At 43.4% G+C, this 25,736-nt stretch overlaps 1 protein-coding gene across 1 annotated transcript in view; it reads left to right on the top strand.

Moving 5' to 3' along the window:
• Positions 1-24,816, top strand: part of tlcd3a (TLC domain containing 3A) — a 35,052-nt gene extending 10,236 nt beyond the window's left edge. Inside the window, exons 3-5 of the mRNA XM_008278362.1 lie at positions 3,230-3,449; positions 13,142-13,237; positions 16,307-24,816. Of these exons, the coding sequence (XP_008276584.1) occupies positions 3,230-3,449; positions 13,142-13,237; positions 16,307-16,612 (622 nt within the window). The 3' untranslated portion in view covers positions 16,613-24,816. The remainder of the gene's footprint in view (positions 1-3,229; positions 3,450-13,141; positions 13,238-16,306) is intronic.
• Positions 24,817-25,736: the final 920 nt, after the last annotated feature.

Here is a 25,736-nt window from a genome sequence, read left to right as displayed (position 1 = left end):
GTCTGAAGACACAGATGTCTGTCTCTGAAGCAAACAAGGGTTGTTTGTGTACCAAGACTGTGATAGTCCAGGTTTAAGGCTGCCTTATAAGACCTTGGAGAAGCTATAACAGATAAACCGCACTGCAGAAGTTAACGCTAGCGACCTAAGAAATGTTGAGTTTTTTGTTATGTCTTTGCTTAGGCTGCGTTTGACCCACTTCACTCATTCAGCTAGCTGCTGCTTTCATTCAGGCCCTGCCTCCAGACCAGCCACCTGGCAGTGAGTTCATGTTAGCCATAGCTGTAGCCTCCCCTGTACAGTTTAGGAAAGTGTGACGCTAAGCTAATGCTAGCCCATTAATCCTCCTGAGTCAGCGGCTGGACCCGGGCAGTCCCAGTTCCAGGCTGCTAATCTCCGCCACCCCTCCCCTTCACCCACAAAGCTTAATTCCTCCACAACGCTGCTCAGTTCTGCTGTCCTGTGACGTGCACACGGCCTGCAGCTTATCAGACACATGCTCCCGAGTCAGACCCACGAACGCTCTAATACTGCATCACAATCTGTCGATGCATTTGGCCTGCATTGCCTCAGATGCAACTATTTTTGAAAGGTTTTTGGGTGACCAAACGTCCTAAAGTCTAACGTTTCTTAAAATACATGAACAGTTTGTGAAGTGTAGATGAGTGTTCAGATCTTAGACGACTGTAGATGAGCACAGTGCCGTTGTGTGTCCAGTAGAAACGATGCCCAAAGCTACAAAAGTAAGACCAAAGTCCTGTTCAGTCATACTTGTGTTGACACGCGATGAGCAAAGTTTGGGTTTTGCTTGAATTTACTGGCTTAAACGCCCGATTTATTAATGGGCTGCCACATTATCGCTATTGAGCCGGCTGAAAGACAAAAAAGTATTCTTTACTGCATGCTGCGCTGCCTGTCATCCATCTGAACATCCGTGAAGATGTTGCTCCTCTGATGGATTTTAAGCTTTTTGTGAATGGGTCTCCGTGTTATGTAGACGTATTCACAACACAACCTACATGAGTTTGTACCCAAAACGTTTCCCAAACTTTCATTTTTCATCGCCAACGCAGCCTCCATAATTCTCTGAACAGAAAAGCGGCAGCAGGAAGATGCAGAGAAAACAAAACAAAACACAACACGATGCTGATTCACCTCGTCGTCGTGTCATTTTTCAGGCACATTTAATTCGACAACCACTTTAATGTATAGAAATTTACAAGAGGTCCGTAGGTAATAGGCTCAATTTATTATTATTATCCCTGAAATAATATAACTTCACAAATCCTGCAGAAACATAATCATGACACTGGGTAGCACAAATCAGTCACACAAAACGCATGCAATACAATGCAATATGCTAATGCTAGCTAGCCAGAGGACCAGATAGTTCAACGCTTAATGGCTCCTCTAGGCTTGACTGTACTCCAGAATTTCAAACAGCAGTCTGGTCAGTTTTGGAGGATGTGTGTTGGCATGTATAGAAGCTAGATTTTTATGCGGAGGAGTGTTTCTCTTTGCCTTACAGCTCGTACATGCACCAAACCATCGACTGGCGTAGCCGTCGTTCTGTCTTAAGCTCTCTGTTGTGCTTTGCTGCTCTTAATCTCCATCCACTGACCTTAAGAGCTAAAGAGCCCAGCCAGAGGTCAGAGGTCAGTAGCTCAGCTCTGCCCTGCAGCTTTACTCCATTCTGTCCACATAATTAACCATCACGGTAATCGGTGCTCATTAGAGTGCTGCAGCTATCCAAGCTGTTTGTTATACTGTACTTACATAAGCCTGTCCTGAAGCCTTTATGTGCTCCGCATGTCGGAGAGGCGAGGCATGTAGGTTAAACGGGTGTCTTCCTGTGTTTACTTTTACTCACGCTAAAGGTCATTCAGTTTACCATCGACTGTAGCATCTTGTGGTCAATGAACACTGCGGCGGGGTTTTTCCTGCCTCACGAGGGGCCTTTGGAGGTAGAATACACACAGCAGGAACCGGAGTCAGTCCAAGTACAGGAGAGGCAATAAGTCCATGCTTCCTGATTTGATAGAAACCTACATGTAGTATATTTATTTCTGACCATTTGACAAACAGAAACGTCTATTTTCCTTGTGTAGATGGAACCTCAGTTCACAAAACTGGTTAAAAAAGAGTTATTTTTATTCTCCATTCGTATAATTTTACTTTAGAGCCGGTGCAAAACAAATCCTGTACTGGTCCTGTTCACTCCATATGAAACAGCTATGAGGTAACTTGTTTGGAGGGATGTTATATTTAGAATTAATCAGCATTCATATTCTTTTTCAGAAGACCCTTCAATAATATTTTCTTTGCAACTAAAGATATATGAAAAATGGTGCAAAAACACGACTCTCCCACAGCCAGATGTGGCCTCCTCCCCAAAGACGCCTAAACCTCGTCCAGTTATAGGATCAGACTGCTTTGATAATGATTAATCCATGTGTTGTTTTTTCCATCTCCAAACTTGAGCTGGTCAGGACCTGTGTGTTCTTTCTGAAAACAGACCGGGTTGTTCCATAGTTCAGCTCCACCATCAAAGTGTAACTTCAGGTAGCACAACATGGGAACAGGTGAATCAGCATGTACAACGCTGTCCAAGTCCCCACAGTTGTTACTGACAAAATGGTGACTCTACACACTGAAGACATTTTATTACTTGCAGTTTTAGTTTATTTTTTCCATGGCTGTTGCTTGTGTGTGTGCTGTGTAAACATTACCTGCAGTTCAACCCAGTTAAGCTAATAAGTCTCAGAATTTGTGTCACATGGCTGGTGGACACGAGCGAGTCACCACTGAATCGCACAGTTACCACGAGGAGAGCATTTCTACACAATCCAGTCAGAGCAAAAAATATATTTTTAAACTCAGATTTGGTCAAGTTTTCCAACGGAGCAGCACAGACGAGGACTGTCAGAGTTCAAGTTAAAATCGATAGAATTTTCTGTTTTTACAGTTTCTGACTGTTTTTTTCAACAATAAGTTCCCTTTCAAGTTTGCTGGTGGGTTTTGATGTTCAGAAGGTTACGCTCAAGTAATTAAAACCCCCAATTAACAAAACTGGTTTAGAAAAGCAAATATCTCTTGTTCTCAGTGTTGTAGCTCTGCTGAGTGTCCTTTGGCCTTGGCTAAAACCTTTTTGCAAGGTGTCAAGATTTCATCTGTTCAAGAAAAGCCCTGGTGGTTGTAGACCACTAACATGTGTTTTTGTTCTCCTCAGGCACTGGCTGGCCACCTACTTTGTCATCTGGTACGGTGTGCCCTACATGACGTACGACATCTTTGCCATGTACCTCAGTCACTACTACCGCTTCCGCGTCAAAGGGCACGAAGACTACAAGCAGCATTCGCTGAGGACCGTGAACTCGTTTGTCCGCAGAGAGTTCCTGCTGGTGCTGCATCACATCGCCCTGCTCACCATCCTGCTGCCCGTCACACTGGTGAGCAGAGGAGGGGGGGCTGATGAGGAAAACCAGGGAGGGATTGAGACGGCGCTGATGAGGTCATGTTGTCAATAGGCCAGACCAATAATTAAGAAAACCGAATGTAATGCAGGCAGTACTGCTGGTGATAGATCTGTAAGCTGCTGCATTGGCTGCTGGCAGAAATCAAAATGATTGGCGTCGCACATCTCAACCTTTATCTGCACGGTGGGAGGACGGACTGCTCACAACAACAGGCACACAACAGGCTAATGAGCTTATTTAAGGGGATCATTACGGGTGCAGTGATTGCTGCGGCTCATAATGTATGTTAGAACAGTTTTAAAAGAGTGATTTTAGCACAAGTTTAAATAGGAAATAAAACATTTTATTTACTTACAGAATATTAGAGCTGAAAGTGGATCAATCAATGAGGCGACCAACAGAACAGTTTTTTTTAACAGTTGTAATAATGTCGGGGATCCAGACTAACGTTTAATTGAACTTGTGCGCTTTACTTTTTCAGTCTTCTCATCGTGCCTGTTGGTGCTTGTGTTCCTCACAGTATAACCCAGATTGTTTTCTGAAGCTACAGCTTACCAGCATGTTGTAAACGGCTTACATGCCCTGATGAAGTCGGAGCTGTGCACAGAGAAGACTCTAGTCTCCACGTAGCTTAGCTTAGTGATCAAGGCAAGTGTGTTGCCACAAATTTGTTCAAAAGAGTGAAATAAGGCGTTTTAATGCCAGATTTACCTCCGTTGACCCTGAGTGATTTTATATACGTGGGTGGGCCGACCGGAGACACACAGCCAGACCTGCTAAATGTCGGGCGCACTGCTACGATCAATAAAAATGTTCAGATGCACCTAATAGATCTATCGATCATTTGAGTGATTTTTCAAGGAAATATTCCAAAGTGTCACTTGTTACAGCTTCAGGCTTTAAAGTTTTTTCTTTAATATTAAACTGAATATATCTGAGGCATTAAAACATCAACTTGTGTTTGAGAAACTGGCCAGTATGTGTTCTATGTGTTGTCTTTACACTGAAATTCGCTGTGAATTTAGACATTATTTTACTCCTGGCCATTTCTGAGACCACTCTTCTGATTTTAATGACTCTGAATTTGTTCTTGTACCTTTCAAGCAGCTTTTGGTTGATTTCAACATGACAAAAACCAACTTGAGGGGAGTTTATACTCACTTGTGATAAACAATAAGTCATGTGCTGGTTTAGTACAGTCCGCTGCCAGTAATGCATTATTGTTGTGTACTCTAATGTTGCGCGTGGTTTCAAATCAATCCTCGCTTTAAGCTGCATTATCTCCTAATGAATACTTAAGTGGCAGCAAAAAATAGACACGATGCTCCCTGTCATGAATTACCTATCAAGTCATTTTCTGTCAGTCAGCTTTTAAACTCGATAGAAATAAATAGACTTAACTGCTGCCAGGAATGTAGGGAAAAGCAATTAATTTGAGTTAAAAACTGTAACGCCGTGACAGGTCAACTCACAACCATCGTTGTCACTGACAGAGCTCGTCGGTGTTTGTCTGAATTCCCGTTACTGGTATCTGAAAGCACCCTGATCAGGTCAGCTGTGGTTCACAGTGCATTACTTCCTGTTTAGAGGCTTATTAAAAGACCAAGAAAGCCACAGAAACAATTATGATGTGAGAGCTCTGTTACAAATAGGTGCCTTAACCCAATAAGGAGTCCTTGCAAAGGCCGAGCTTTGTAATGGACTGAACAAAACAAGAGTTTGCACTGAGTCAGTGCTGAGCATCTCAGTGAAATGAATACTGATGCAGCCTCTCAGCTTAGAACCAACAACAGCTTGTCTCATGTAGAACTTCTGAAAACAAGTTACAGAGCTTTACCTGAGATTGGAAAGTACAACAAATATTACAATAAAATGCCAAAATACAACAGAAACTGAAAAGTTAAACCAATGACCAACTCCACAAAAAGCGATTTCCGAATAGTGAGTAAAAGAAGACGATGACTTTGCTTCTGTGGTCTGTTCCTGTGGGTCACTGACGGAGAAGACGTGTCGACTTTAGGTTTCATTTCTGCAATTTCTGGTAAAGTTAGTGTCAACGGTACATCCAGGAACTGAGTCCTACAATCCTTTAAGCTGCTGTATCGAAGTACTTTATTTTATTCACTTTTTTCATATTTTTTCCGTAGCTGCTAACCAGCTAGCTGAGGCCTGTCCCTGCTCCCGTTTCCCTATAATATAGCTGGTTAGCAGGATTACAACGTAGCTATCAAAGAAAAATGCTTACATTTAGCATCTCTAACGGTAATCGCAGATTTTTCTTAAATATCCATTAAAACACATCGTTGAGTAACTTGTTCTCTGCTGCTGGACCTGGTTGAGGTTGGCGGCTGCATTTTGAATCAGTGGAGGCATCTCCAGGTTTTGTTTGATTCGACATGAGCAGAGAGCGCTGCAGTAACATAACGAGAATGAAATTATTACATTAAATATTACGTGTGAATTCTTAACTGATCAAACAACCTGAGTTGGATAAAACAGGATTGGACAGCAGGATTATGTTTGCCTGACAGGTTGAGATGGTTGACAAGATGATACTGAGGTTTCTGCAAGAGTGAGAAATAGAATAGAATAGAATAGAATAGAACTTTATTGATCACCCATTGGGGGAAATGTACACGCCACAGCAGCATCCAAAAATATAGAAAGTACAAGAAATAACAATAATTATGTAACGTGCATCCTGGTGTCGGCACACAGCAGGTCCAAGGCTCCACCGTCTCCGGTTGGGCCGTCCACATGCTGGCTGAATGTGGGCAGAGTGGTAGAGAGCCACGTCTGGTTAAAGTCTCCTGAGATGACCATCAGAGACTGAGGGTGTGATGTTTGCAGCTGGGACACTGAACTGTGGATGAGCTCACAGGCTGCAGCAGCATCAGCCGAGGGGGGGATGTAGACTGCAATCACCAGGACGTATAAAAACTCCCTCGGCAGGTTAAACAACCGCAAACCAACCGCCAGCAGGTCAACATCCTTCGTGCAGTGCTGCTCTTTAACAGTAACGTGCTAGCATCACACCGTCTCTCATTCACACACATGGCGAGTCCCCAGCCTTTCTTCTTACCGCTCTCCCTCCAGCTCCGGTCCGCTCTGACCAGGTGAATCCGTCCCAAGTTACGAGCGAGTCCGGAGTGAGTTCGTTCAGCCATGACTCCGTGAACAACATGAAGCTGCAGCCGAGTCAGCGCTGTTAGCTGTTAGCTGTTAGCTCTTCCAGCCCGATAAGGAGAGACCTCATGTTTCCCATGATGACAGACGGCTTGTAGGGTCTCCTCTTCCCCCGAAGCTTCACTCCTGCCCTGCATCCCGTCTTCCTCCAGCTCATCGGGGATGTCCGGCCTCTCCCTCGACGGTGGCTTGGCCTGGCTCAGCGCCAACAGCTGCTCAACAGCCCGCCAGACACGGACCCCAAAAACTCGCAAAGAACAAACAAACAAACAAACAAAAAGTCTTAGGAGGAAGTGTAGGAGTTCAGCTACTTCAGCTGAAGTGATTGTTGGATCGTTAACAGCGTCTAAAACCCCTGGAAGTCGCTGCAGGTTTCCATCAGCTTTGAACAGTTTTTTCAGTCATAGCAGCGTCTTGCAGCCGTTGCGGTGATGTGCAGAGGTGTGAATGTGGGAAAGCTTTGACCTTCTCTTTCAACACCTTTGAGGAAAGACTGTCCGAACACGTGGGTCATAATAATCACGTCTCACCCCTCTTTGGACAGCAGCGTGTTACCGTCCATCCAGTCTGCTTTTGGGGTTTGGTTTTCCAGCCCTAACGCCCTTGGTTATATGAGAAACGGGTTCTGCTGAAGAGCCAGCATCCATTTTTCCTCCACTATGTGAAAACTGAACTCTCACGGAGTCGTGCGTTATGCAGCAGAGCGAACCACTTCACTGATTTAGTCTGTGGTCAGTCGGAGAAACTGGAGTCCGACTTGGTCAGTTCAAAGTAAAAACAAGTGCTCGAGCTTCCATCGGAATAAATGGCAGGAAAAGAAAGAGAACACTAAGCTAGTAATTATTGATCACGCTCTTTGAACAAATGCCAGCAAATGACTCTTTATTGTTTTCCTTTACGTCCTTGAATTGTGAGCGTTGCAGAGGGAGACAGGTGCAGTGAGAATGGACAGGAAGAGGGAATGACAGGTGCAGGCTGTTTTCTGCTGACATACGAGTGCTGCACGCAGAACATTAGAAGCCAGGGAAAGACCTCGGCGTGCATAAAAGCGTCAGAGCTCGGGGAAAAATACGAGTTAAATGCATGAACGTACAGCAAGATTTAAGCGGCGGCCTCGGAGAAGGCAGGAGAGGGCGAGTAATGATTGTGGGTATAACCGACAAACCGGGAACCTGCTCAGAAGGTAAAAGAGTGTTTCTTAGTTTGTGAATTCCTTTGAAAGTGTGCAAGCAAAGAAGTTCATCAAAGCGTGTTCTGATTAGTGGTTTACTTTGATGGTTTCATTGTTGGCCAGAATAGAAGCCACTTTGCAGCATATTGTGTTCCTATACAAAGATTTACCCAGAGCAGTTCTATTTCTATTCTACTCTGGAAAATACACACTATAAATTAAGTTATTCACAGCTGGCAGCCCTTATGTTCGGTGGAGTTTACAGAACAGCCGCTCCAGTATCGCAGGTTAGCAGGCCAGGTGCGGTGGAAACCCGGCCCTTTTGTTTGCAGCGGCAGTCAGTGGCTATACGGGATCACATTACCCTACATTATTCAGCTCCAGCTGCAGTCATCCTCTTTTCTCCGAACTCGCCTCCCCTCCCTTTGTTTCTCCTCGTGTTCGCTCCCTCGTCAGCTTTATGCCACTTAAGCTCGCCTGGATGATACGCGAGCAGTGACACGCAGGAGGTGGACGTTAAGAAGGAAAACACAGCTTTAATTGATAGCATTAATAGATGCTCCGTTTACATTTAGATCTGTCAGTTTAGGAGCTTTCTTCACTCAGCGGTGCACCTTTATTAGAACCACCTGTGTTGAAAATCGGCAACGAGCGGTAGATTCATAATAAGAATGTGACAAATTTGCAAATAAGCCTGGAGATTAAGCTTTGGACTCGCAGTTTATCAACATATCAGCCTATACGTGATGTTCACAGGTGCCCTGACCTTCATTTACCAGATCACTGCTCAGCGTAAACAGCCAGATGCGACTGTCACGTACACTTTTGTCGTTAATGTCACCGTACAAACCGCTGCGTCTGCTGTCAGTGACATTCATTCAGTCGTGTTGAGCTCGCCTGTACGTGTAAGATTCAGAAAACGGAGATCTCTGGTAAAGGATTAGTGCTCTGGATTGGCAGAGTTTAGGCACCAGAAGTTGAACTGGAGGATTATCAATTACAAGGTTTGTGCCGCTGCTGCCAGAACATCGTTATCAGTGATAAATCAAGAGCTGAGAGTAGAAGCTGTTGTCCTGGGAGAGCTGGCCATCAGGTCACCATCATGAAATTTTACTAGACTATTAATTGTCCTACAGATATGTTCATGTAAAGCCTCTATAAGTTTTAGATCTGTGCTATTAGCGTCTTTAACCTTGTAGCTGCACATCCAACAATGAATCCCTTTTTCATTTGTGTTAAAACCAAAATGGGCCCACGTCAGTGCTGTGACGTTCTCAACTGAAGCCATGATGATGACGGAAATGCAGCTGAATGAATATTGAAGTGCCTCAAGCTGAGCTGTCGGTGGCATTAAACCAACACAGAAGAAAGTGCAGGTGGTGAAAACGAACTGAAATACGGCATTCCTGACGGTTTCTTCTATACAGACGTCTGGAAACGAATCAGATGATTACGTAAAATGATCGTGAGCAGGCGATTACGTAATAACAAGTCCTTCCTGGAGGATAACTCGAGGAACACCTGAGAGATTAGATATGGCATACCTCAGGAGAGAACTGACATATGGCTGGCGAGGAGCGCGTCTGGAGTATTATGGTTTACTGTCAGCATAACCTGCTGGTTATCTTCCACCCTTATATTTACACAGGTTTTTAATGACGGTGCGAGGGGCAGCAGGTGGACAGTGTGTAGTCAAACACCGGATGGATTTTACCGTCGAGTTCATGTCCACCCTTTTAGCTCGTGGCTCAAGATGACTCTAAACGCATCCACTTTGCACAAAGGCTAACGTGCGTACAGAACATTCAAATAAATCCCTGGACGGAGAGTCGGCGCGAGTTGTTTGTGACCACAGATACACTTGTTGTTGTCAGTGGCTGCAGGCAAATGAGAGGCGCAGAGCAGCGAGCTGTGGTTTGCTGGGATGGTCGATGTCAGATACATAATGCCATTAATCTTTTGCTTTTTTTTAATCTGTTAACTTCTCAAAGTTAAGTGATAAAGTAAAGTGCAGCAACCAGGAGTTTTTGAAGGTACTTGTTAAGTAGATTGTTCCAGAATTTTCCCACAGTTCTTCTGTGGATTTGAGCTGTTTCAGCATCTTGAGTTTCATCACGTGATCCCAGATTGTCTCCATTATGTGAAGTCAGCGCTCTGTAGGAGTCACATAATCTGTGGCATGTTCTGCTTATTGCTGAGGACACTTCTTTATGACTCCGGATGTATGTTTGGGGTTGTGTTTTTTTTACATACTCCACAAAAAGGTTGGGTCCAGTTTGGATGATACTGCAGAATGTAGATGAGATAAGAATCTGAACACCTTGAGGGCCTCGAACCTTTTCAGTAGGACTGATGTTCAAAACTCCCAAAGTGGTCCTTTAATGTTTTTTTAATGTAGCTTCCTGTACGTTGGGAAGGAGTAAATATGGGCCTGGTGAAGTTATACAACACTAGACATACTGGAATATAAACCTAACAAGATGTAGGCCTCAAGAACCAGTCTGGAAGTTCAGATTGTGAATAAATCATGAAGAACGTGTTATTTGGGTTTTGCGTATCGTTTCCTAAACACATTTCACTCGTGCTAGTTTAGAAAAAGTGTACCACAGAAACCTTCCTGAACACCTGCCTACTGCTGCCGCTGAACGCTGCACAGTTAGAACGGACTTCCCTTCATACATGTTGTGAATCTAGCATTAGTCTCCGTTGCTTGATTAGCATGTAAACTGCACAAACTGATTTAGTAAATGCTAGCGTCCCAGCACCATAACAGCAAAGAAAGCTGTGGTAGTTCAAAATGTAAACCAGAAACAGGACCACCAGAACTACTTTTACCATCATATGACATATTTTATCTTTACTCATGCAGTCACGTGAAAGTAGAGTTTTAAAGTTGTGGTAACTCGAGCCACCTCCTTCTCAAAGAACCGGAATTGAGAATCATTAGGAACCAGAATCGATCCGTTACCGACTCAGGCCCGTTTCAGGTGGGGGTGGGGGTGGGTGGCCAGGTAGCTTCGTAGGCGTGGTGTACAGTTCCACGCTGGTCAGTCTTTTGTTGGCAGACGGCAAAGCCACGTCTGGAGCCGCTCATGGTTTATTTATCGTCAGCACGCAGCGAGCTAAGCTACCAGACAGCGCTTGTCTTTTGTCTGGAGTCTCTCTATCCATCTGGACTGACTCACCTATTCTAGGGTGGCGTCTCTAACCGCACAGCACTGTGCCGCTGGTCAATATTTGAAAGCTTCATTCATTACTTATGTCCAGGACATCGCTGCCTCCACCTTCCTCTGCCTGCCTTTTTTTGGCATTTTGCAACTGTGGTGGAGCACGACGCCTTTGTGGTTGTGGCACTGAGCTAAAAAATGTAGAAATTGTCTTTAAAACATAATTCGAAGGAAGTTTTTTCAACAGCGCAGGTGTCGGTGCTGAATTTAAACGTGTGCCGTAAATTACAGTAAACTATAAAACTTTGGTGTGACTTGTTGGGAAAATGAAGTTTAATTCCTACCAGAGTTTCCAGCGTGGAGCTCGGCCAACTTGTCAAGACTGGTGCTGATTAAGACTGCGGTCATGGATCTCGATTCTCCAACGAAACAGATCTGTTGCATCATACGGTGACAATGAGGGCCTTCACATATTACAGCCTCCCTGAAAAGACAGTGCAGTCTTCATTTGGTCCTTCTCATCTGGTAACGCTGTGAAGCAGGACTTGACCATGTCAGAGTCACGAGGTATCTGTGTTTTACTGGTTTACTGTGACGGGTAAATAAACCCCTTCAGTTGTTGTCTAAAGGTTGTTTTAAACTTACAACCTGGACTTGTTAGCAGCCTGGGCGGGTTGTGAGTGGCCACTAGACAAATGCATGAAGTGAATACGGTGTTTCAGTTCTGTATGTGGACGGTGTTATATGGAGATATTTACCTCCACTGTGTTTTCTAGCTGACCCTCAAGGAACTGAAGTGAAACATTAGAGCTTGTAAAGTTGCTCCGGCTTAAAACCGGCATTTACAAGTGGCTGTTTTAAGAAACTTCCTGCTTCCAAGTCGTCTGACAACTGCCTCATTACACTCTGAGACTCGATTACCTTATTTTGGTTGGAGGAGCAGGTTAATTCTGGTTAGCAGGTCCTCAAAGCACCTCGTACATTAGGACCAGGAACATCATTGTACCAAAAGTCTGGTAGCAGACAACAAGTCTTTGTACCAAACACTGACACAATGAGGGATGCACAATGATATCACTGGTATCAGGCGATACAGGCTTTAGTGAATGTGGACACTTGAACAGCTTTTCATGCTGTTCCTGCCACTGGGTCATCAGAGAGGCTTATTAATAAGATAATTAATTAAGGTAATAGTATCAGCATTAAGCCAAAGTTAGTTGGAAAACATTGGATATTGGCAACAATCCATTGTTATACTTCCCTGAGATTCATCTAATGATTGTTTTTCAGCGTGTAATTGTTCATTTTCTGAAACTGCTGCACACAACGTCTACACACACGACGCTACGTGGTGATGAACGCTAATGACAGCAGTATATTTACATAAGCAGTGCCCAGCTGTGTTGGCCAAATCAAGATAACATTGGTGGATGCGGCGTTCGACGCGTTGCTGGGAAGAAATGCAGCTGTAAGGTTTCAGGATAGGGATCCTGCTTTGATGAGTGTGAGGTGTTTCCTCCGGTTGCTCCAAATGCTCTGCCACGCTGTTTTACTGCTTTGCTGTCGACTTATTACCAAAGTATTTATTCTTGTGACATCTGTCGCAGCTGTTTGTATGAGATAGAACCCAGATCGCTGTTGACTGGAAATTAGTTGACGCACAGCCTCGTGTGCACGCTTTACTCAGCAACCGAACTCCTTTCTGCTTTTGCACCAAGAAGCAGAAAGCTCAGACGTTTTCTGAACAAATGCTTTTTATCGTTTACCTGAGCTGGCAAACAGCTGAAACTAAAAAGTGTTAAAGGGTCTGTCCAAGGTCTGCCATGACGGATATCACACAAAACGATGTACGACAACATGCAACAAGAGTACACAAAATATTGTACAGAGCTGTTTATTACACGGACACTTAAGCAACCATAACTGTGTTTGGGTTGCTTATGGACAAACTGATGAATACAATGACTAAATGAGAAATATTTCTCTGTCCTGATCCTGCCCCTTGTCTCTCAAGGACATTCAGCATATTTTCATTGTGACTGATCCAAAGAAAATGTCCTTGAAAGTCAGCTGTGTTTTTTTATTTCCTCCATGCTTGTGTTTGTTTGCTCAATCTGTGTGTGTGTTTGTCTCTTCCTCAGTTCTTCAGAAAGGACCAGGGAGATTTCTTCATCGGCTGCTTGTTCCTGACAGAGCTCAGCACACCCTTCGTCTCCATGGGGAAGATACTTATTCAGGTGAGACAGCGCCGTGCACACGGACGTTCACCAGAAACAACCTGGGACGTCCTGCGTCTGTCCCGTGTTCTGTACAGCAGCTGCTAAAACCACCTGAAGGCCGCGGTAACTCTGCCACACAGGTCGACCACGGCACAGCCAGGCTGGGCAATCATTCGCTAAACACTCAGCCTGAGCGGCAATTGTCCAATTATAGCTTAGCAACTGTAACTAGGCACAACCGGCCTGTCGAGCTTTGTGTTCCTCCACTTGCTGAGCTCACTGGGCTCCGCTGAGAGTTGTACACAGCATTTAAAGAGTCTGGAGGACGGTGTCTTTTTGTAATCTTTGTAAAACCAAAAACAACCGCAGAAGGTTTAAAGAATTAATTAAACAGTTTTCGTCTTTACCTCCAACTCCAGAGAGCATGTCAATAGTTGTGCTGTAGCGTGTGAGGATGCAAGTCATCTTAAAAAGTAAAAACAATGTAATTAGGGATGCTAATCGAACAATTTCCATGAATACATTAGTAATCTAAAACGTGTTAACCAATCAGACAGAACATGAAGGTCAAGCAGTTTAACCGTCAGAAAACATGGTGTAGATCTGCTGTACCGCAGGATTCTGCCACCAGGTGGAGCCTCTTGCTGTTCAACGAGATGGAGTTAAGGGTTTAACCTCCGCGGTTGTATGAAGGTGTCCTGCTCCTGTCCAGTTTAGCTGCTACCTGAGCCTCATGCTAATGCTACGCTAGGAAATGAGGATGCGTGGATGTACAGGTGTATATTAAGACTATAACTTAACTTAAGAAGGGGAAAGATGGGCTAATTGTTCATTAACTTTCCAGCAATCTATTTCATAAGCTACTTGGCAGCTTACTGTGAAGGCACCACTTGACTCCGCACCACCGCCTGCTCTGCTACATGTGCTACACACAGTACTGTCAAGAATTCTGGATTTAAATTTCCCCGAGCATCTTTTCCTGCATCATGTTCTATACAAAAATAGCTTTTATATCAGTGTGTATTTATTTATTTGAATATGAAAAGTCGCCATAAGTTTATTTAAATGTTCGTCCCAATAATGTAATTTCTTAACTGTGGCTTTCACGTACAGGCACACACGCTTTACTGCATAAACTCAAGTCATCTGTCGTCAGCTCTCGTGGCTCATTCGTCGTTTTTCTTCTGTAGTTCCTGCTCAGGTGATCTGCAGAGCCTCGCAGCGTCAAAAACCCCAGTGTCTCTGTTTCATTTGGGATGTAGCTTGTCACTGTCCCATCAATAATTAAGGTGCATGGCTCACCAAAAAAAAAAACACATCAGTCAGCAGCATTCAGCCAACAAGCCATGGCACGGTTCACTCCTCCTGCCTCCTCCGCTGCAGTTAATGTTCCACCCGTAGAGAAATCCCACCCTGCGCTCTGGCGGACGGTGTGTGTTGCTTCAGTGGACGGCTGCAGGCGCATCCATCTAAGAACAGCAGAGCCTTTACTGTGGAGCTCAGTGAAATCAGTGGACCGCAGGCTCGCAGGTCTCTGCTGACATCTGGTGTCAGCAGAGACAAACAGCGAAGCAAAACTGCACTGCTGCCCTCTTTTGGACCAGATCAGCACTCACAGACGCTGCCAGACGTTTTTACTGCTCTCAACAGCAGGGCTGATGGATGTGGTGTAGATCAGCGTGACACCGCCTGACGTGAGCGTTCACCATCCTACGGCGAACGTCTGCTTAGGTCTGAACCGTCCGCAGTTTCTTTTCCGAACCAGTGCAGGCAGGCTGCTGAAGGACAGCAGATCTGTGAATGTTTAGGTCAGCAGCAGACTGAACAGGAGGCGACGTAGTGATTCAAATCTGTGGATTATTATTATCTACAGTGCAAGGAAATGAATTTACAAAACAATTTACTCTTATTTTAAAACTGGTTTAGTTAAATTATAGATAATCAGTAAAATCACAGAAAAATTATCTGTAAAAAATCTGATCAAAACTATAAATACTGTAAAAAAAAATCTGTATTTTTTACAGATGCTAATTTATTCTTTTTATGTTTGACAGCACATTTTTTAAAGATTCAAGAGCTCTTATTTGTCACATGCTCATAGTGTTTGCAGTGAAACACAAATTTACTGCAAAAGAAAAATATTTTACAGATATTAGTGTGTTAAGGGTTAAAAAATTACAATTATTTCAGTTATTGACCAGATTTGACCTGTTTTGTTAAATTGCAGCTAATAACGAGTAAAACTACAGAAAGAAAAGTAGGAATTTACATGTTGACTGTAAAATAAATACAAAAATAAAAGGCCAAAATGTTCGCAAAAAAAAATAAAATCTGTGTTTTTACAAATCGTGAGCCATTCTTTTCCAGTGTTCGTGTCACACTTTGCAAGCACAACATCTGTCAAATTAGAAAACTTTCTGCATGTCGTTCAGCCTGACAGATGATTCATGATGTGGGTGTTTGGATGTGAACAGTTTCTGCTGAACCATCTCTGATTTGTCTGAAAATTTTATAGCGTAAAATAAAGACGTAAATTTTAGTGATGTGAACAAGACTTTGGTGGTAAATCGATTGTCATGATCGTCATGTTGGATGGGATCAGTGTGTTATTGGGAATAAACTCTGTCAGAGTGCATCTATAGGAACAGCTCCGTTTACCTTCTAGTATAGGAGTGTATGAATTTAATAGTGTTGGGGTCCAACAATGAAAGATACGCCCATATTTTTTAAAACATGGGGGCAAACATCCATCCATCCGTTATCTCTACACCTTAATCCTCACTAGAGTCACGGGGGCTGGAGTCTGTCCCAGCTGACTCAGGGTGAAGCTGATATATCAGTCTAGAGACCATTCTAGATATCAGTAGTTTAAAATAAAAGTTTCAAGCAAACCAGAGATGAAGCTGAAGGCCTGTGACGATTTCACACGGAACAACCCACACGTATAAACACAACATCTGGCATATATGTGACAGAAATGTAGTCAGTTTACACAAATGCACCGTATTTGAACTTTTGTTTTCATGTTACTGCTGCTCTAAACCGTTCTCTCCGCCCCCCTTCCCTGTTTTGGTCTCCCCCCACCAGCTCAGCCTCCAGGACTGCTGGCTGCACAAGGCCAACGGTGGCATAGTGCTGCTCACCTTCTTTATGTGCCGCATCGCCCTCTTCCCCTACATGTACTGGATGTACGGCCGCCACTACGGCATCCCCCTGTACAGCGTGCCCTTCCACCTGCCGCTGTCCACCAACCTGGGCAACTCGTGCATCCTGGCGCCGCAGGTCTACTGGTTCGTCCTGCTCTGCCGAAAGGGCTTCCGTCTGTACCAGCGCAGCCGCAGGCCCGACGCGTCTCCGGCGGCCGCTGTCACTGACAATTCTAAGGACGATTGATATCCGCTCCCCGACTGCTCGCTCAAGCCGCACACTCAGCTACTAATGCAACTCAACCCCACCATTTGTACTGTAGTACACCAGGACTGCCTGCTCTTGTTCCACGACTCCTGGGCATTTCTCCGCACACTTTAACTCCTCTGTTAAAAACCTGCTGCCTACGTGGACCTCTCCACCACCAGTCTACTACTGAAGTTTGGTAATTTGGGTTTAATTTTTTTAGTTTTTTTGGGAGGGGGGGGATTTGGCTCCTGCCTGGATCTTGTTGAAGTGCTGCACTGTGTCTGTCTACATTTACAACACTGAAGAAAAAAAGGTCACGTGGAGCACCGAGAAACTAAAGAGGAGCTTCCGGGGAGAGACTTTATCTTATCTCTTACTCCTACTGTGTTTACAGCTGCTGCTGATTGGGAAGGTCTGTTACAGTGTGTGTGTGTGAGCGGCTCTTACGGCAGGTTGTATTTAATTTCATGGATTTTTTGCTGTAAGAGTGTCAGATAGCTGCTTTTCCTCTCCCATCCCTTCACATGTCACTAGAAGGTTCTGTGGCGGGTGGGCTGTGAATTCAGGCAGTATTAGCAGGAAAAAAAAATAAAAGCTACGAGGACACAGGTCGCCTCGTCCACATCTGAGAGAGAAAACAGCGACACTGTTTGCACCCCGTTAATGTGATAGACTGTTCACTTTGTTTCCCCTCACAGCATGTCTCACATCACCTTCCTCTCAGTTTTTGTTTTTAATGAGATTGAACATTTTCACGACTTCGGTTCGACGCTAACCTCTACAGCCGTGTTTCCATGACGGCCTTTCGTGCGTGTTTTGAAGCATTGCATTGGAGAAGGTTCACGGAAACGACAAAGTTCAGCTTTTTTTTGGCTCGCTTGAGGTGGTTTTTGACTTTTTCAACGGGAGATGTTAACACCTTTTTCTTACATTTAACTCAGCTGTTTAGTTGTTTTCACCTCAGGACGGCGGTAGTTGGACACGCTCAGAACCAACTGGCGTGAGAAAAAAACAACACTTTTCACAATTCCTGAAGAACTACATCCACTTTCCTCCTGTGTGTGTGCAACGTTAGGGTTTTTTTTTGTCTTCTTTGAGGTTTCAAACAACCGTTTTCCTGCTTCTTTTTCGTTGTTTGTTCCGGTGACACATCGCGCTGCTGTTCGTCGACGCTACACAACCCGGTTCATCGGCTCTAAAGCAGGTCGTGGAAACCAGCCGAATTTCTTTTTTCTCAACTTTTTCGTGACATTTCACAAGCTGGCTATGATTTCGCCTGTGGAAACACGGCTAACGTCCTGGCAAATGAGGAAACCGATGGTTATTTTTTGCAGAATTTGAATGCAAAAAAAAATGCAAGCCACTTTGCTCCCAAAGTCTGAATAATAATAACAATATGAAGCCATGATTGGATAAGAAATATCCCTCTATTACAACATGTAGTGTTTTTAAACTAGCTTACAGCCGAGTGGAACGATTCTCAGAGTTCTGTTTTTGAACTCCTGCTGTGTTACTGTTTGTACATGTGAGGGTGTCTTGAACACAAAAGTCCCTGTTTAGAGGACTTTTGAGCTGCCAGAGGTGATGCAGGGCAGCTTCAAGCGTCTCTAAGGGTCACCTGTGGTGGTCGAAAGTCAGTCAGATCTGCCTCTCAGACCACCGACGGGGATCATTTGGGGGGGAAAATATATGATAACGCATAACGAGGGTTTAAGGTCGGATGGTTCCCAACTGAACTCAGGGCCAAGGTCAGAGCAATAAGGAGAGTGGTGGCTCAGCAGAAAGCACTTGAGCAGAGGACTGACATTTCCGAGCAGTTAACCGCAAAGAAAGCTAAATAATGGAGGGTGTTGTTAGGAGGTGTGACCGCTGACAGCTCAGTTCCTCCGAAGGTCCAGAGATCTATATGCACTTGTGTATCACTTCACACAGAGCTGTATATACATGCGACCGTTTTTAGAGCGTTACCTCATGTTTTAGTTCCACTAGAAAGATTGTTTTAAAACCTTCTGTATATCTTGACCTTGTGATGAGAGAGAGGACCATTTTTGTCATGCATAAAGACGTTTGTCTTAAAGGGTTTGATGAAAGAAAGTCTCGTGCTTCAGTTTGGATTATTTCTCGATATCAAAGAATAAATGCTGCAGGCTTAGTTTCACACACAATCTAAACCCTGGAGTTCATTCAACTCCTTCAATCTTGACGGTGGTTACGGATGCGTTAATGGCCTTTTCTTTGTGTCCTGTTAAGTCAATCTATGCAAACGAGGCTGCGGTGCATGTGTGCGACGCTAACGTCAAGTCGAAGTGATCCACGCCTCGTGTTATGTTCTGGGACTTGATCTCGGTCTCACGTCGCATTTCAGTCTCAGAGCTCTTTGCTCGTTTCTCGAGTCTCCCTCACCTCAAGGTTTAATGAATTCATAATCATGTCGTGCTGAAAATCACTTCAAACTGATTATTACCCGTATTGTTTTTAGTGCACTCGGACACGTCTGCAGATTGCGTTAGCGGGACGTCACGACGGCGCAGCGGTTCACACTGTCGCCTCGTAGCCAGACCGTTCTGGGTTTGAACCCGCTGGCATTTCTGTGAGGAGTCTGCATGCCTCTCAAGACGTGTGGCGGGTTGCGGGGCAGGTACTGATGACGGATGGACCTAATTGATAACTAGCGCTGACGTGCTAACGGGCCTTTGTGCTCGACGACTGCACACAGCCCTGCCTGGATTCACTGTCGCTGAACGTTTTGCTTCGATTCCAAAACATTTCCACGGTTTACGTCCTGAGATGGTTTTACGTCGCCTGTTTCTTACATTTTGCGTTACATCACTTTTGCTGAGCGGGATACACAACCAGCCACAACATTAAAACCACCAGCCTAATGTTGAGTATGTGCTGCCGAAACAGCCAGAACCTCATAATGTAATGAAAAAGATATCAACCAATAAGGCAACAAACTGTATCGGACCATATGTAGACCGGCTCTGTTGCAGCACCAGGTCGTGAGGAGTCACCGTAGTGACCCCAGGAAGTGGACACTCGGTCTACAGGCGGAGCGTTTTGGGGGTTTAGCTGGTGAAGCGACACCACGACTTGTCTTTTGTGGCGGGTAATGCCTACCGACCAGCGCTAACATACTTAGCTTACAGAGCGATGCCCACTGTTGGTCCATAGCTTACAATCCGGCTGGGAGGCTGCTGTCATTTCACCAGTTTGTGGTTTTAATGTTGTGCCTGATTGGTTTAGAGTAAAATCAGCAAACTTATCTTTATCTCATAAGCTAAAATGAGCTCCGATAAGCTCCCAGACCAAGTGAAGCTGATTGTGTTGAATCGGTTTCACTGCTTATGAACTCAGCTTCTTGAGGACGTTGTTAATTCCTAAATGAACGGATCAAAGTGACGCTGCTTCACGTTAGAATCACTCTCAGCTGGCGCGCGAGGCCCAACCTGCAGAAATTACTGTAAATACTTTAACCCCCGATTCAAACGGTGCTTCTCTTAATAAAACGAGATCCGTGACTTGAGTGTCGGGGAAAAGGTGCTGAGTCTTCCTGCTGGTTGCGGGCCCGTTTGCTGACCAGCAGCAGCGCGAGGAGAGCCGAGCTGCTGAATGATGGGCTTGTCCGTCCGGTTTGGCTGCAGCCCAGCAGAGTGCAGGCCTCCTCTATCTGTGGCAGATCAGGCTACTGTTACTGGAAACACCCCGTGCTCTTTGTCCTGCTTCCCTTCAGCCGAATCCTCCTCCCGCTCTCTAACGGCTTGTAAAGACGTCTACAGTTTCACTTCAGTCAGTGGGCGTCACTTCAGTCAAGCGTCTAAACAAGACTCAGAATTCAGAGTCGTTCCCATCACATCTGCTCTCTCCTCCGTTCAGTCCCTGTCCGATGGCTGATTTCGCTCTGCAGCTGTAGGAAGTTGCGGGAGTCGTCAGCAGCTCCCAGCGAGCCCTCCATCCTCTCTGCCGCCACCTGTCGTCGGCTGCTCGCCCACTCAGCAGTTTACAGGCCGTGCTACTGTGCATGTCTCCTATGCAGTCGGCTGCCTCGAGATGTACACGTCTCCGTTTCCAGCCGCCGTGACCTCACCCTCCACGAAATGCACTGAAAACAGAAAACAAGACGGCACGCAGTCCGCTTTTATTGTTCGTTAATCAAGAAGTAATGATTCAAAACTTCATCGTTTCAGCTGCAAAAATCTGTCGCATTTCGACCAGAACTTTTATTTTTTTTGTTTGATTTTGGGTGGAAAAGCTTTTAAAACAGTGTTCATATCATCATTAACTCCAGCGTGTCCGGGTAGTTTAGGCTTTGCAGACAACATAGATTTTCAAAAACACGCTTTAGCCCAGGAGCGTGATTTCTGACGGCTCCACCGGACAGTCGGACAAACAGGAAACGTCTCAAATTTAGCAGCCGGACGGATGGAAGCAGCAGTCTGTAGGCTAACTTTTAAAATCATGGAGCAAATATTAAAAATATATATCTAACATTCCACTACTTTCAGTGACGTTTTATGCCCATCAAAAGTTTTTTTTTTGTTCTTATGATTTTAACAGTTTTGTATTTAAGCTTTTTATTCTTTCATTTCGAGGAAACGTGAGGGTGCTCGTCCACCATTCAAGTTAATGTCTTGCCCTCAGATTGACTGATGATGGATTAATTAGATAAACAAAACGAGGAAACAGTCGTCTGATTGTCCTACCACGCCGACTTGAAGAGAGATCGCCAGGGAATGACAAGCCACATCACTTCCATTGCTAGGACTGTGGATCACTGCCACATGAAATCATTAAAAAAACAAATCATTTAGAGGCTGAAGACACGAGGAGTGCACATATCTGTACATCACTCACTAGATTCTTAATGTAGGAAATCTTAAATTTATCCTTTTTGCTCAGGGTTTGATGAAGTTTGATGAAAAATCGCTAACATACCGTATGCGTGTACAGAGGTTTATTGTGAGGTGGTGATGAAACTGTGAGACTGATTCTGGAGATGATCACATCTAGAATAGTATGCTGTTTCTTTTCTGTATGTGTTTTAAAGAAGTTTGTTTTGTTTTGTCCTTCTAGAGTTTTCTTCTATTTATGCTTCCTGACACGGCTTGTGATACTTCAACTTGTAAGGGTTGGTAAACCAAAGACTGTCAGGCACTTTAGCTAACAGAGCTGTAGTACTATGAAGAGGAATTCATTTGACTTTCACTACTTTAGACATGCTGTACATGATTTGTCTTAATAGCTAAGTTACCCACCTGTCACTGAAAAACCAAACCGCCCTCTGGTCTTATCCTCTTTGTTTTGGTCCCAGAGAGCGACACATACTGGGATTTAGTGGAAGGAATACTCACTTACCGGCTGTTTAGTTGATTCTCCACTGTCATGCATATATGTAGTCATTTTAGCAGTTTGGTTGTTAATCTACATTACAATTACATTTTTGGACTCATTGACACTAAAACAATGTGATTCCTCTTTCTTGTATGTAAGGTCTAATCTTGTGACACCTCGTTAGTGGGAACATGGACACCAGAATTAACCCATTTAAAACACTGGCTCTGTTGCTAATGCTACGTAGCATAGGCCTACACCGGAGTGAGCACAAGTCAGCTTCCACCGTTGAGTGAAAGTTTAATTCTGTGCTAGCATTTTAGCATTACCTTGACTATAAATTGTTGAAGGACCAATGCAAACGCTTTGGTGGTTGACTACAGTGTTAGCAAAGTCCTATTCTTGCCAGCCTCATGCTAGCATTATTTTGAGTGGGAGTTTATTTGACGCATAAACTTCTTTTATTTCCAAGCTAACACTTTAAAGAGGGCTTAACATCGTGCATACGCTATTTTAAGTACATTATTTATTGAGAAATCTCATTAGATGCTAACATTTAAGCATTAACTTTATCTGAAATTGTCGCACAGCAAATGCTAATGCTCTGTCCTTTACTGCTGAGTCGTAGCAAGTGTCTGGCTAACATTGAATATTTGCTATATTGGTCCACTACATGATGATGATGATCACTTTCTCTAAAAACATTTTGAGTGACAGTTAATTCTGTACTAAAGCTTTAAGCTAAGACCTACTGTGGGGCTTGGTGGTTGACTAAAACATTGGCATAGACCTACACCAGTTAGCCTCTTGCTAACATTGTTTTGGGTGGGAATTGATACCATGCTAACATTTTAGCATTTGCTTTATATTAAGTTGCTGCAGTCTAAGCTAATGTGTTATCCGACCCTGCTGAGCCACAACAAGCTTGAAGATAACTTAGGCTAAAATGTTAGCAGAGGCCTAAACGAGCACTAACTGTATTTTAAATTGTTGTAGACTGCATGATAATGAGCCAACTCTTAATATGTTACGTGATGTCTGACTAAAATGTTAGCCCAGCCGTAGGTTTACTATTATGCATGAGAGTTCATGCTATGCTAACACTTCATCATCATTTTATGTGAAATCATTGTCACATCTATGCTAACCACTTATCTCACACTACATAAAGTGATAGCAGACTTCATGCTAACACTTTAGCATTGACCTACAGTCCACAGGAGAATATTTTCCTTCTTGCCAACTTTATTTTAAGTGAGAGCACACTCTTTTAGCTAGCTCTTTAACACTATACCACATCTTGAGTGGCTGCAGGCTACATGCTAACATTTTATCTTTTGAATGATTGCAAGCTCCAAGCTAACAAAGCATGTCGTGGTATCTGATGGCTGGTGGCTAACATGATTTTCAGTGGGAGTACACGCCATGCTAGCACTTTAGCATCTAGCACTATGTGTTGGGTGGCTGTAAGCTACATGCTAACACTGATGAGTGGCAGTAGGCTCCAAGTGAGCACTTAGATATTGCATGATATGTGATTTTAAACATAAAAATTCCATTTAACACTTCAATATGGGTCATTTCTTGTAATATACAAAACCCAGAATTCAACAACCGTGGCAGGTTTCGGTGTCTATGTTCCCACCATTCAATGGGTAAGCTATGGATTCTTGAGTTGTAAATGGGAAAGATGGGTTCTCTTCCGCTCCTGTCATACGTTTTGTATAATTTTGCTGTTTTCTTGATTGTCACATATCCCTTCATGGCTGGTCCCTCCTCTGGGCAGTGCAGGATTTGGGCTGGAGGTGGGGTAAAGTTTTAAACTTAGATTGGGTTTAAACATTTCGGCCTAATGCTGCGTTTATGTCGCGTTGGATGAATACAGGATACGTTGGATTGGGGGTAACTTGGGCCGACAGCGCTCTGCCGTTTCGACGTGAACGCGTCATTAGGCTGACGAAATGCATTTTATCAGACAGATTGTGGATGGGCTTGGATTTGAAGCACTGCAAAAGCTGTGTTGCTGGGGCTGATTTTGATCTGTGGACAGTGAACCAAACTTGGTCTCCAGTGCCTTGTGAAAAATCTATTTGTGATACCCACAAAACTCAGTACGAAAGAGCTAAGCTGGCAGGCAGTGTTTACAGGTTGTGGCTGTATTTACCGTGTTTATTACCATCTACATATCCTTAAAGAGAAATCATGCTTTGGTGTTCACAGCAATCATCAGAAGAAAAAAAAAGAAGTCTCATCGTTTGTAAAAATCACATAATTTAATTTAAACGATCCGAAACGAACTGCTATGCATTCACTGCTAGACTGAGAGTAGACCTCGTCATCTGATCCTGTTGAAATTAAGGCCTTTATGCTCATGTTTTCTAGTGTTTTACATTTTATAGCATTTCATCAACAAGTAAAACGATCACAGTTTTGTTTTCCCAAATGGATGTGCATCATTTGAAGTTGAACCCTTTAAAGCGTAGACGTATTCCAGGCTTGGATTTGTTTGCTGTGTTTCTGTTGTTCCAGGTGGATGTGTATGTTTTGGAGGTTTGGATTTTAATCTCGACTTGCTGTCCATATCACTCACCGTTCCCGACTGACTTAAATGCAGCACCTTCACAACCTTTAACACTTCCTGCCCCATATTATTTTTGATAGCATTCTTATTTTTCATACATATAAATATATATATATCAGATTTGATGCATCTGTCCTTTTTTGTAGCGTGGACCTTTTCTGAGGAAATTTCCTATCTGAAATGAGACTGGACTGTTTTATGAAATAATAAGAGGAGTTATGTACTGTAGCTGCAACTTGTGAATTCAGAGCACCCCTTTAAAATTCAATAAATTTGATTTGATAGACTATTTTGAACACGTGTCTTTTGTTTTTCCCCCCATTGACTTGGTTTGTGTGTCTCTGCACTGCAGCAGCATTTGTCTGGCAGTGAAGCTCCTTCAGACTATGGAAACGCATTTATCTTTCATATTTAGTGAATAATTCATCTTCTCTGCTGACAGTTTAATCGCATGGATGGCCAGACTTCAAAGGGGCGTCCAGCTTTAAAATAAAATAGCCATAGACTGTACAATGAAAAAAAAACAACTGTAAAAACATACGTCAAATATCTGTAAAATAATGATATTTTTAGATCATTTAAATACCATGAAGCAAATCAAACTGACACATAATGCAGTTTACTGTACGCAGTAAATACAGTAAAACACTTTCATCGTTCTCGTGCGTTGATATGCAGTTTTCACTTTTTTTTACAAGATGTAAATTAACATTTTTTGGTGGTTTTTCTAGATATTATTTGTAATTTTAACAAAACTGAAAAATAATCTGTGAAATAAATTTTTAAAAATATAATTTTTCAATCCTCATATACATCCTTTTTTCTTTCAAATAGTAACAATATCTTTAAAATATTTACATTCTTTGCTGATTGAAGTACAGTGACAATAATTTATCAGTCAAACATTGTAAAAGAACAAATCCCCCATTTATGAACATACAGATTTATTTGATGTCTTTGGTTGTTTTTTTTTTTGTAACTAATCGCATGTAAATTAGGACTTTCTTTCTGTGACAACAGGGAAATTGTAAAATAACAATAAATTGTTGTAAAATCTGTTAAAAAATAAATAAATTTTGCAGAAGTGACTTTAACCTGCGTTCATTCCAGCAGCCAGCAGGGGGCGTCTCCTCTGGTTGCAGAGATAAGTTGGATTGTATAGAAGTTCAAGAGGAAAAAGAAAATTAAAAATGTGACTCTCTTAATGTG

The sequence above is a fragment of the Stegastes partitus genome, unplaced genomic scaffold, assembly GCF_000690725.1.
Source record: "Stegastes partitus isolate 25-593 unplaced genomic scaffold, Stegastes_partitus-1.0.2 Scaffold121, whole genome shotgun sequence".
NCBI lineage: Eukaryota > Metazoa > Chordata > Actinopteri > Pomacentridae > Stegastes > Stegastes partitus.
This window is presented reverse-complemented; position numbering and strand designations above follow the sequence as displayed.